Below are 13,407 nucleotides of genomic sequence, written 5' to 3' on the forward strand. Positions count from 1 at the left end.
GGACCTGCTTAAAAAGAGCTGCCTCACTCCATTCAAAAAGCCAGAGTTGGGACAAAGCTTGCCAGTGAGGGAGTGAAGGTAGAACAAAGAAGACATACTGTGCTGTGATGGTGGGAAACAATGAGAAGCAGTACCCAAGAGTAAAAATAAAAAACTGTGTTGTGCTGCACTTTGGGCTGTGCCTGTTGCATCAGAGTCGGGCAGTTTCCACAAGTGCAATCCTCATATGAAATGAGAACCCCAATTATAGTAAAAAAGATCAATAGAAGTGCCTTTTCGTTTATTAATACTTAGAAGTTCTTCCATTAGTTCTGACACTTTTAATCAGAGGCTTTTCAACTTCTTTCATATCTGAAACTGTAGATACACAAGCAGTTTGAATTATTTTTTAAATAACTGTAAAAGTTCATTGTTTATAAATCAGATTCAAAAATAATTATTTGCCCTTGCTGTCTCTAGCTACACATTTAACAATAACATTTTCCTTTTATTTTTAAAGCCAGCTGTTAATCCTTGCTTCAGATTGCAGAAGCTCAATAAAGACAATGTGATGGAGCAGTGTGGTAGAGCAATGGGATTTTATCTTCACTTCTCTCCAGACTATTTCTCACACACAAAATTATATAATCTGTCGCAGTGATCGTCATTCCAGAGTCCAGTTACTAAATGGCCCCCACAGTCTTCACCACCCTTCATTCCATGACCGGTCCAGTTGTCTGGTTGACCAGGACTCCATGACCTGCAGCCACAGACAGTAGAGGAGAATATTTAAGATTAACACATTATTTATGATTACATTTCCATTTTTAGCTACATTGACAATCATAACAGTTAACAATTGTCATGAGATCGTTTTGATATTCTGTATCCAAAAATTGTTGCAGTATTTAATAAATTAACAAAAATGTTTGTCTGCATTTTTAGGATTATGTGAATTTCCCCTTGGGATTAATAAAGTATCTATCTATCTATCTATCTATCTATCTATCTATCTATCTATCTATCTATCTATCTATCTATCTATCTATAAAGCTTGTTGATTGTCCTTAGATTCAAACTAAATGCTATGTGAGATTCATAAAAGCAGCACATTTTACATCTGGTTAACTTCCTTAGAGTAAATGTGTAGAGTAAATGTCCATCTGTTCTTTAGTCCAGGTGATGGGCATTGGGTGGTGGAACGAACATAGAACTACTGCAGAGGATACTCATTCATAAATCCAGCTCTGTTTACAAAGGGACAATCTAAAGTTACCAGTTCACCAACGATTTTTGGGGTATGGTTGCAAAACCAAATTACCCAGAGAAAACGCCCTTACAGCATGGGGAGGATGTACACGTTTCATACATACACTGAGTAAACTAAGATATGAACCCAGTGACCTGAGACAACAGTACTAACCACTACTCAATGTTCCAGGGAACACAGGCAATATGTTAAGTGTTAAGTTTAATGCTTGATTGAATATCTGCTAATGAAATTGAAACCAGGCATGATATTCTCTTCATACAATGTGATGCAATGTCAAGGATGTCTCACTTGAAGTTGCTTTCATAGTCTGTTCCATCCACCCACTCCCATGTGTTCGTTATCGTTTCATCTGTCAGGCCAATCCAAAAAATATCATTGTTGTGTTTTCCTTTAATAAAATCCTGAAAAATAAGAGATAACAGGAAAATAGAATCAAAATTCAGACATTGCGAGAGATAAGATTAACTATTGTGGCAGCAATGTAGAGGAGCAGTTAAGGCATTAGGCTCAAAACATGATGACTGCCAGTTTAATATCCGCCCATGACTTACTGTGAGACCCTCAGCAAGTTCCATAACCTTTCTTGGCTTCAACTGTGAAAAAGAGGCTAATCAAATAAGGTAATGTGAACAAAGGGATAATAAACATATGAAAAAAAGTACTGGTAGTAGTGTTACCTAACTTTGTTGGCAAAACTTTCATAAGACAATGGACAACAGTTATAGTGCTCTTGGTTAACTGGGTGTATATCTGTTACTGGGTGTAACAGAAGTGCTATGTACTGTAACTAAGTACTGTTCTGTGTACAATATTTTGGATGGATGAAATTAAAGAATATCTGAAGGAAAAGGGCTTGACTATCAAGGAAGGTGCAGGACCAAGCTGTTTGGAGAAAGTTGATCAAACACATAGAAGTGGCAAAAGAAGAAAAAGAGGAAGAGGACAAAGATTTTTCTTTTGTTTACTTAATTTTTTTGTGTGTTTTTCATTAGTTGTATGTGGTTCTGCTTCAAAGTCCAAAGATGTGAATGTGTATGTAAAGAATTTTAGAAATGAGGGAAAGAGGTTTAGTATCCCCATTCAAAGTAAACAGACATGCAAATAAATGCAAATGATTTCAGAAGGAAGGGTGGTGGTCCTATTTCATATTCCATAGATGCAAATGCATATTACAATGGAGTAGCTTGGGGGGAACCTGTTAAATTTAAACCAGCTGGTCTGAGCTTGTCTTGAACTCCTCAAGGGTGCCACCTCCTCCTCTACTTCTCTGTACCTCCCTTTTTGCTTCTGGTAAAGCAATACCTACACTCATAGCCACCACACCTGGCATACTCACTGGAGATTTACAGTATTGTGCACTTGCCAACCAATGAGCTTTCATACTTGAACTTCACCAAATTCACCAAAGCCAAATGTGATTACATCTCTTTTTTGCTGTCCAGTACAACAGCCCCTTCTCCAGTTGTCCACCCATCCTTTGGTTAGTGGTGCTAGGTGTGTGTGATCCCTCAATCGTTTCTGTTGTGGCCTTTGTTTGCATAAAACTACATCTCCATGCAGAGCATTTGTGTTAGCATAATATTAATAAATATCAGCAAAAAAATGGTTTGCCTAATTTTCTTTTTTCTTTAAAGTCATTAAATATATATAACATTTATCTTTAATTCAATTGCTAGGCCACATTCTATATTTGCTCACGCGAGCATATTTTGTGAAGGTTGTTTGTTTAACAATATTTTTGTAAAACTGCATGTTTGTTGTATGTTGTGAGCATACAACAAGTTACTGTAACTTCACATGTGGTTTATGCGACACAAGAACAGTGGGATTTTTTCATATATGTTTTTGATATAGTTTGCTGATGCCTATTCTATAAGAAAGTTGGTTTTTTTTAATCTCTGTTCTACATGAAAACACAAGGTTAGAAATTTTTTTTTTTTGGTGGAGTATTTACTGCGTATTTACTTATTTATTTGCTTGCCAGACACTTTTATCTAAAGCAGCTTACACAAGAGGTAAACATAATTGAGTAGCATTAGGCTAGGGCCTGTTTGTTCAGCAAGTGTAGTAGCACAGGCAACAAAAGGTGATTGCCACAAGTGAAAAGCTGTAATAACTAATAAATCTGCAATCACAGATTAACAATGATAAAACAATTAAACTTAATATAACAACAAATCAACCAACAATATGAATGATCACAGAGCACAGTTTTTTTTCCCAATCAATTAGACAAATATTAGCAGGGCAGGTGGGTTTTCCAATTGCTTCTTAAATACATTGAGGGATTCAGAAGTACAGATGAAGGTGGGCAGTTCACTCCACCCACTAAGAAGTACACAACAAAAGAGTCTAGATTGAAACTTGATACCATGCAGAGGGGGCATCACCAGATGCTGTTCACTGGCAGACCTAAGTATTCCTTTAAGTGGACATTGGTATGAATATGATATTGTGAATAGGTTACAAATAATCTAATCCTAAATAAAATAATTGTATTTCAGAAGCTGTTACATGGGAATCCCAAGCACTAAAGAGTTCCAAAGCACATAGTTCCAAACACTTCCAATAATCACCATTATGGCAGACACAGAATTTTTATAAAATAGAAGATTAATTCTACCCAAAAAAGTATTCAAATCACAATGAAGCTCCATCGAATAGAGCTGCCTGTGACAAGAAGGAAATCCAAGGGGAACAGAGTCCCAATACAGAATTAGAAAGCAAAGTGAAAACACAAAGCAGAAGTTTGAAAATAAAATCCAAAAAAAAAACAAAAAACACAAAGCATAAGATTTTACAAAAGCACAAGAACTCACCACCCAAGAGCAAATTCACAATGAACCGCCAGGATCTTTGGAAGGCCCTCCTGATTTATAGGGCAGAAGGCAGTTCCTGATGGTGACTGGCAAATGGTCCCACCTATAGGGGATGCACAAACCAGTGTGTTTCTTCATGCCAGTCCCAAGCCCAGATAAATGGAGAGGGTCACGTCAGGAAGGGCATCCAGTGTAAAACTTTGCCAAATCAATATGCGGACAACAATACAAATGTCCATACTGGATCAGTTGAGCCCCGGGTTAACAACGACCGCCACCAGTACTGTTAGCCAACAGGGTGCTGGCAGAAATTAGGCTACTGTTAGCCGAAAAGGAAGAAGGGGAAAAAGAGGGGGGAGACGTGTCTGGAGGCAGGAACGAGAGGAGGAAAGTAAAGAGAGTGGACTGAGAGTAGGAACTTTGAATGTTGGCAGTATGACTGGTAAGGGGAGAGAGTTAGCAGATATGATGGAGAGAAGAAAGGCTGATATATTGTATGTGCAAGAGACTAAATGGAAGGGGAGTAAGGCCAGGTGGATCGGAGGTGGATTCAAATTGTTCTATCATGGTGTGGATAGGAGGAGAAATGGAGTAGGGGTTATTCTGAAGGAACAGTATGTCAAGAGTGTTTTGGAGGTGAAAAGAGTGTCAGGTAGTGTAGTGATTATGAAGCTGGAAATTGGAGGTGTGATGATGAATGTTGTTAGTGCATATGCACCGCAAGTTGGATGTGCAACGGATGAGAAAGAAGATTTTTGGAGTGAGTTGGATGAAGAGATGAACAGTGTACCCAAGGGACAGAAAGTGGTGATTGGAGTGGATTTCAATGGACATGTTGGTGAAAGGAACAGAGGAGACGAGGAGGTGGTGGGTAGATATAGTGTCAAGGAGAGGAATGAAGAAGGTCAGAGGATAGTGGATTTTGCCAAAAGGATGGACATTGTGATCTGTAGCAATTGTTGGGAGCAGGTTGAGGAGACACTGGAGAGGTAGAGATATGCTCTAGAGAGGAGAGGAATGAAGGTCAGTAGGAACAAGACGGAATACATGTGTGTGAATGAGAGGGAGGTCAGTGGAATGGTGAGGATGCAAGGAGTAGAGTTGGAGAAGGTGGATGAGTTTAAATACTTGGGATCAACAGTACAGTGTAATGGGGATTGTGGAAGAGAGGTGAAAAAGAGAGCAGGTAGGGTGGAATGGGTGGAGAAGAGTGTCAGGAGTAATTTGTGACAGATGGATATCAGCAAGAGTGAAAAGGAAGGTCTACAGGATGGTAGTGAGACCAGCTGTGTTATATGGGCTCAAGACTGTGGCACTGACCAGAAAGCAGGAGACAGAGCTGGAGGTGGCAGAGTTAAAGATGCTAAGATTTGCATTAAGGGTTACGAGGATGGACAGGATTAGAAATGAGAACATTAGAGGGTCAGCTCAAGTTGGACAGTTGGGAGAGAAAGTCAGAGAGGTGAGATTGCGTTGGTTTGGACATGTGCAGAGGAGAGATGCTGAGTATATTGGGAGAAGGATGCTAAGGATAGAGCTGCCAGGGAAGAGGACAAGAGGAAGGCCTAAGAGAAGGTTTATGGATGTGGTGAGAGAGGACATGCAGGTGATGGGTGTAATAGAACAAGATGCAGAGGACAGAAAGATATGGAAGAAGATGATCTGCTGTGGCAACCCCTAATGGGAGCAGCCAAAAGAAGAAGAAGAAAGATGTGCATAATCAACATAAAATGAATCAAAATGAACAAACGAGGCATCAAGTTTGAATTTGAAGTCCAGCCAGAGTAGGAACCTTGGCTGAGACAAGACATTATGATAAGATCAATATTAAAAATGTGCAGCTATTGTAGCTGTGATATAAAGGGACCTTTGCATATGGAAGTCTAAAACTTTTCTTTTTTGTAATTAGCCTGCTGTTTTTTTTATTTCTGCTTTATACCAATAAATAAATCATAAAAAGAGGTCTTTTTATATTATATTTAGAAATGACTGTCAATTTAATTCATTTTATACCAATGTCACTCATTATTCAGAAACCTCCAAATAGCTTATTAATGCCAAGAGAAGCCAGGACGTGACAATTAATCAATAAACAGATCCTAGAACCAAGAGACTTCCCAACGCCCTTTGCTTACACCTGTTGAAACTTACATTTTCACTCTGGCTGTTGATCACCACAAGGTCAGAGTTCATGTATAAGCAGAGTTCTCGAGAGTCTTTCCAACATTTCTGAGCCAATGAGAAGTAATAGCAGCTTGTCTGAAATTTTTGCCAGTTTAGGGGACACTGCACTTCTGAAAATAAAATTAAAATATGTTCTCAGTTAGAAATTGTCAATTCTAAGCTGTTTATTTGTTTTATTTTAGCTTTTAAATTTGTTTAACGGGACTGACCACACCTTTACTATCATTTTTTGTTGCTTTTTGCAGGAACTGTGTAGCCAAGACATCCACAGAGACTTTAACCAGTTTTAGAGTTTCAGATCCCTGGCCAACTATGGAAAGAAAAAGTAAAGGGTCAGAACTCCAGTAGTATAAAATTCAATTTAGTTGCCCAATAGAGTCTGTCTTCAATGCAGAAAAACATTCTCATTGGTCCAATTCGTTATCAGCCATGTATATTGTCATGTTTTTTGCTTCATACCACTGTTTTGTAATGTTTGTAGCTGTAATTTTCTGGAAGTGTCCTCTGTCTGGAGAGACTGGCTCAGATTCAATAGTGCTGTCTGAACTGCTGCTAGAGTCTGCTTGATGTCATCATGGTCTGTAAAGAGAAGGGAAAAGCGTACCCAAGCAACATTAAATCCTGATATGTGCAATTTTCCAGGCATTCTCCAGTCAATTATCAGATTGTGGCAATTATAGGAAGTAAATGTCTGCAAAGCTAAATTTGAGAAAACCGCATTTCATCAGAAGCACGTCAGGTCATATCAAACATCAAGTCAATGGTAAACACATTTTTTTGACATTGACAAAATTGTTAATAAAGAGTTTTATCCCCATGGAGAGACTACCAAGACTTTTGAGGGAAGGAGGTTTTGACCAATGTGGATATTGCTTTGCACCCTCTGAATTCACCAGATTGCACTCTCTGTGATGAGTTTTAGTTCCTGAAATTAAAACTGAGACTGAAGTGAAACGATGACAATTTGTTGGGGGTTCTAAACACAGTAACAGAAGAGGAGTACAAGAAATATTTCCAGGAATGGAAGAAGCAGATGGACAACTGTATTGCATCTCAAGGGGAATATTTTGACGGTGACTCATGGAATTGCTGTAAATTGTGTAATAAAGTTCAATTTTAAAAATTCTGCAAATTTGTTGTCCCTATTCGTATTTCTCTTTTTGACTATGGCCTTTTGCTTTTGTCACTGTTTTTCTCCCTCTTTTGGTTTTGCAAACTTACTTTTCTTTCTCTTGAAGTGCCTTTCTTCACTTTTTTAGTATTTAGCATTTTTATTTTTTGGAAATCTATTTCTGTTCTTGATTTTTGAAATCCGTCTGTCATGTTTGATAGTTTCTGAGTTCTTGGTTAGTTCTGATATTATATGATTAAATGAAATTAATTTAAGGCACCTTTTTTTGTTTTTTAATATAATTTCAAACCCCCTTCAAACTGAAGGTGTTTTTTTTTCAAACTTCTGCCCCTGTTTTGGCCCAAAAGCCAGCCTCTTGAGTTTAAGGTCAGGCTGATTTTTATTTCTCGTCCAGGGGTTCTCAACTCCAAACCTGGAGGCCTGCTGTGGCTGCAGGTGTTTTCTTTAACCAAATTTTTAATTCAAATTGAATTTTTTACCACTAAAGCCACATGGTTTTTGGAGTTAGCCTTAGTGAACATATTTGTTATGATTTAGAACACTTAGTTGCCTATTTTAGTTTTTTAGGTTTTAATTGCTACCTGTTTTCTTAACCAGTCATTAGTTAATAATAAGGACCAAATGTCAAAGGAACCAGAAGCTCTCTGGCTAAGGTGCTTTCATTTAAACCTGAACATATGCATCATGAAGTATCTGTGTTAATACAATATTATGAAATAAATCAGAGAGATGGGAAGGAGCAAGAGGTACAAATCTAATATAGACTACAAAACATATGGATAATGTTCTCAGAAAATGAAAAATCTAAAATAAATACCAAGTTTCATTATCTGCTCGGCCTGACTTCTAATAATGAAACAGGTTGGAATGAAAAGCAGCAGCCACTGCAGAACTCCAGGACAGGAAATGAGCAGCCCTGCTCTGGACCATCTCGGAGCCTTTCAGCCTAGCTTTTGATTTGGAAGCCTTTTACTACCCTACAGTTTTTATCCTAAATCTTACATAACCAAGATGTTGACCTTTACACTGACACAACAGGGACATCTTGCACCCTTCACACCTAGCTACCTCTGCATAGAAACACTATAACAAAACAGAAAATCTACAAAATGGCACAGTCCCTTACAGTTAATTTAAACGCACATGGGAGTTGGTGAGAATTTAGTTGTGATTATTTCTGTACTGGCAGCTCCTTTTTACCTTTCTGTGCTCCACAGATCTTCAAGTTATTCCTGAGCATTTTTGTTAAGAATAAATCTTTATTTTAGAAAGATACTGTGTTTGCTCTTATATTTAGCAAGGGTGTGATGGTAATAGCTTTCTCTATTTGCCATTTTTGGAAGTTTTGGGGATTTTGTGCTTGGGAACTCTCAAGGGCATAATACTGGAAAACTTTTGTAAAAATAACATGAGGGGTTGGAAAGCTGAAATAAGGCTGGGAATGAGATGAACATTCTAAGAGTCTTAGGCTGTAGTCAAATGAAACTGTACACCTTCACCAACAGTTAGAATAGACTGCTCAATTTTAAGGCAAAGGTGGAAAAATATACACATATAATACAGTACATATGGAAGGGATCCTGCAAGATTTTGGTAGCATACCAGAGAAAAACATCACTATGAAGACACCATGACTGCCCTCCTTACCTCTCTGGTTTGCAGTTTCTGCTCCTTGATTTAATCAATTAAGGATTCAGAGCAATGTTGTATAGTATTAAAGAAGACATTCTTTGTTACTGTACTTGAGTATGTTTTCATAATATTTCTACCTTTCTTAGATACTAGGGGCTGTGTCCCCTGCTCACTTTGTTCACCACCCACCCTAGCCTGCGCTACACACCAGCCACTTTGCATCTCTGCCACTCGCGTATATGGATTTCAGTTTCACCAAACAACAAATCTTTTAATTCTCGCGGATAGGCCTCTTCATTGGGAAGAAACACTACTTTTCCCTGATGGCAACGCAAATTAAACAATCTACAAGTTTCCGACTTAAAGTTTAAATCCGAACAATATATTCAATCTCTTTCGCCGTTTTGTTATTTCACCAAGTAATAATTGCCGTTTGTTTGTGCTAATGCAATCTTTACTATCGTTATTTTGGGACTTTTGAATTTTAGTAGTTTCTCTAACCGGCTCTGCATGGTTTTTAACCTCTTTACGATGTTTTACTTTGTCATCTACTCTTTGTCTTTTATTTCTGGCTCCGGGCATGGTTAAATCTCTTGGCACAAAGTCTCATGTCACGGGACCTGAAAGTATCTCTCTGAAAAAGTCACATCTCGTCCCAGGCTAAAATGTCTTGTCTCGTCCCAGGATTTTTTTATTATAATAGAGAGATAAAATTTCCTGTTTACTTTCTCTTGCACTTCACTACATTTTCAATGGCAAATGGCCACTTTCACTGCAATATATTTTGTTAGGCACATTTATTGCTGCAATATTAAACCAGTAAATAAAGGGGCTACTCAAATACACACAATGCTTTACTTGAAAATGCAGGATTCCAAAACTTTAGAAAGATTCACATATAGGAGGAATCTGGTAGGATTTTCAAATATTCATCAATAGCTTTAACAGCTAATCAACTACAGTCCCAGTTTCTGTAATTTCCCAAAGCTAATGCTGCTGTGTTCAGATGGCAGCCTATTGAATGTGGATTAATATAAAATGAGGAGCAATCCCACATTTACTTTAACTTAAGTATAATTAGTAACAGATACTTCCAACTTCTACTTTAGTCGTTTTCTCATTCTCAAATTTTACTTTCACTTGAGTAACTTTTCAAAAAGGTATCTCTACTTTTACTCAAATATGGCTGGTCAATACTTTATACAACTCTGAAAGTAAGACTTAAAGACTGTTGTTATCTGGTTTCCAATGGGCCTTTCTTCAATTAGTAGTTGTAAGCACTCATACTATGGGAAATTTTTATTTTTAATTATGTAGAATTTTATTTTCATTTGACAGAGAGAAATCTTTGAATTTAAAGTTTCATTATCCTTGAGGAAAATACGTACAATGATGCACCTTTATTAGTTACTCTCTTAATAGAGCCTAATTTCCAAGAGTTCCTAATGCCCTGATTGAAACAGTGACTGGTGTTTAACAGATAGCATGGAGTATAATGTCCAGCACATGCTTTATGGAACATACTTGCAATTGTCCGAAGAGATGTGCTGACAGTGAGAAGATGACAGAGAATTTTCAGTTAAAGTACCGAAGAAGAGATGTGAGCCGAAAGACAAGCAAAGATTTGTAACGTAGACATCAAATGAAAATCAAAACCTTTAATTGTTGTTTACTAGGAACACTACCTAACTAAACACATAGTAATCTTTTGTTGGTTATCTGAAAACTCAGATGAATGGGAAATTTTCATTATGACATTTATACTAGCCAACCATGTGATGTCACAGCTGCTCACTATGGGACTGTTACATTCGCAATGCAGGGACATGAACTTCAGAAAATGGTGGTGCCCACAAACAGAAAATGGTTTCAAATGGCTTCACAGAAAAGGCAGTAAAATTACATAACTTTAAATAACACTTTCTGGAAGCAAACTAAATTCAGAAGATATCTTGAAAAGGCATATACAATTAAAGAAAAATGAAAATCATTAACAGGTGCAAAATGCTGAAAGGTCCCTATGCTAATGGATTGATCTCTATGATGTTAGTTTCTGTTTAGTAGATGACCCTATCAAGACCACACAATCAAAATCAATATATTGCATATAGCTGAGTCTGGAAAGATAACAACATTTGTCAGTTTATGAAGTCAGACCAAGGTATCAGAAGAGAGGCATAGAAAGCTAAAGCATCCCAAATGATACTTAGTGAAGAGGTGTATTTCCACCTGAACGTGTAGAATAGAAATTGAAAACGCTTACATTTTAAGTATGTCTGGAGAGTGAGAGAGAGAGAGAGGAGGGGATTTTACGATGTTAACGTCATATACCAATAAACCAAAACTATGAAGGCTAAGTAAATAGAAGATTTCTTAGAACTGGGCTTATACTTGAGAAGAGTTTCAGAACATTTACGTGCGCACATCATGTCTGCCATGTATTCCCAGTGCTCTTTTGATGCATCCTCTGAGTACATCGTCACGAATGAATGTGCGAGTTGCAGTACCAGCAAAAATTTGATTGGTATTCCTGTTCAGGTTTTGGTATATGATGTCAAGATCGGTATTTACCATCAAAAACTCCATAGTGACAAACATGCCTGTCAGAACAACTGCCATCAAAACGCCAGCTCTTTGAAAGTGGATGTGGAAATGTGCAAGATAAAACGGAAGCAAATTTGAGACAAATGTGTCCATGCAAAGCGCAAAATGTCAGAGAAAAGAAATGGGAATTCAGTTGCTGCAAGATAATCCAGTGTGACGGCTAGTCGCATTATAGCTCCAATAGGATGAATGTGCGTTATTCTATGTTTGATGAATGATTCGAGGCTGTGAAGCAAATCATCAAACTTAAATGCTGACATATGAAATTATTAATATTGTTTAACTTCATCCATTTCTCACATAGGCAAAACAAGCATCGTATATTCCCATTGCAATGACGCTATACATTTAAAAGTCTCACAAACTATCTTCAGTGTTGCTGTTGTCATCTTTTTTTGCAGCTTTGCAACAGCATTTTGTACTGCTACCTCCTGGAATCCTCTGGATTTACATCAAGTAAGCACGCAAGTATAGTCAGTATACTGCTTGCATAGCAGCAGCGCCCGCAAGCGTACATATCGCATACCATCAAGTATATCCTGGTCCCTCTTAGACAGCATGCAGAGACTCTATGTGATAGAGAAAGTGAAAATCACTGAGAGACCTGTGAATCAAGTCGAGAATTTAAAAGTGGAACTTTGCTATTACAGAGATCTAGAATTATTAAAAGCAAAGCAGATGAGTAGTGTGGGTGAAACAACGGGTAGTGACATTCTGCATGAGCAGTAGCAGGTAGTCATGCCAGTTTTAAGCCTAAGGTATTTTACTTTCAAGATATTGAGGGAGCAAAGGCAAACACACTCACAGGCTGGTGGATGAAACAATCCTTCATGGTTTCTTACTTAGACACAAGCACATCAAACCTAGTACTTTTACAGTCCCCACACAACATATCAGATATCTTTTAGTCTCCACTGCCCCACACACTCCTCCCATCAGCACACCTGCAGCAGGTTCTGTACCCATCCCTTATATAGACTAAATTTGCAATTTCTTTGACCTGTTTTCATACCTATGTTCATTTTTTATTTTAAATTCATTGTTTAGTTTATTTTATTGTATCTGTCTCCTTAGGGATATTAGTCTGATTTGAGTAGGGGGAGATATTCAATGTTTTGGTGTCCTCCTGGGTTTTCTTTAGCCCTTGGGCTATCAGCAGAGCTGTAATGAATGGAAGACATAAATCTGAAACTCATTTTTACTAAAGAATCGACTTTGTATGCAAATGTGGCCAAATAGCAACTTTCTATGTTTTCAAAATCTATATATATATAACTCACTAAGGCAAGACAACCATGGAAAGCACGGCGGAAGGGGCGTGGATTCACTAAGCTGCCAACAAGTGAGACACCTATGGCGCACACAGGAAGGAGCCACGCTCACCAACTCCAAGACCATTGGATACGACGACAACTCGCAGGGCCATGCCCACCAACTCAGACGCGACGACACAGAAAAAATGGCGTCATTTATATTCGTCTGTCGTAGAGGCCACATGCAGTGCAGGTGAGGTTAATGTCATGTGCATGTCATGCACCTCCGAACTACGTTGACTGTTCATAGAGGCATGTTTCTCACGGAGGTGAATTGCCATATGCAGTGTGTGAAACAGTTTGCGAGGGGTATCCCATGGGATTCTTAAAACAAACCTTTACAACTGAGGTTAAAGCACAATGAAGTAAGCAGTCTTTAAAAACCGAGTTTTCGGTTACGACGCACGACCGCGTACACCATAGCAAACTGTTTTACACGCTACATACAGCTATTTGCATCAAAATGCGTCT

The 13,407-nt window shown here is 38.0% G+C and overlaps 1 protein-coding gene across 2 annotated transcripts in view; it reads right to left on the reverse strand.

The window, feature by feature from the left end:
• Nucleotides 1–259: 259 nt before the first annotated feature.
• Nucleotides 260–13,407, reverse strand: part of LOC120525078 (C-type lectin domain family 10 member A-like) — a 35,965-nt gene continuing 22,817 nt past the window's right edge. For both annotated transcript variants that reach the window (XM_039747054.1, XM_039747055.1), the window contains 5 exons: nt 6,715–6,834; nt 6,470–6,565; nt 6,223–6,365; nt 1,541–1,653; nt 260–739 (listed from right to left, as the gene is read on the reverse strand). In XM_039747054.1, coding sequence (XP_039602988.1) covers nt 601–739; nt 1,541–1,653; nt 6,223–6,365; nt 6,470–6,565; nt 6,715–6,834 — 611 coding nt within the window. In that variant the 3' untranslated portion in view covers nt 260–600. The remainder of the gene's footprint in view (nt 740–1,540; nt 1,654–6,222; nt 6,366–6,469; nt 6,566–6,714; nt 6,835–13,407) is intronic.

This window comes from Polypterus senegalus, chromosome 3 (genome assembly GCF_016835505.1).
Source record: "Polypterus senegalus isolate Bchr_013 chromosome 3, ASM1683550v1, whole genome shotgun sequence".
NCBI lineage: Eukaryota > Metazoa > Chordata > Cladistia > Polypteriformes > Polypteridae > Polypterus > Polypterus senegalus.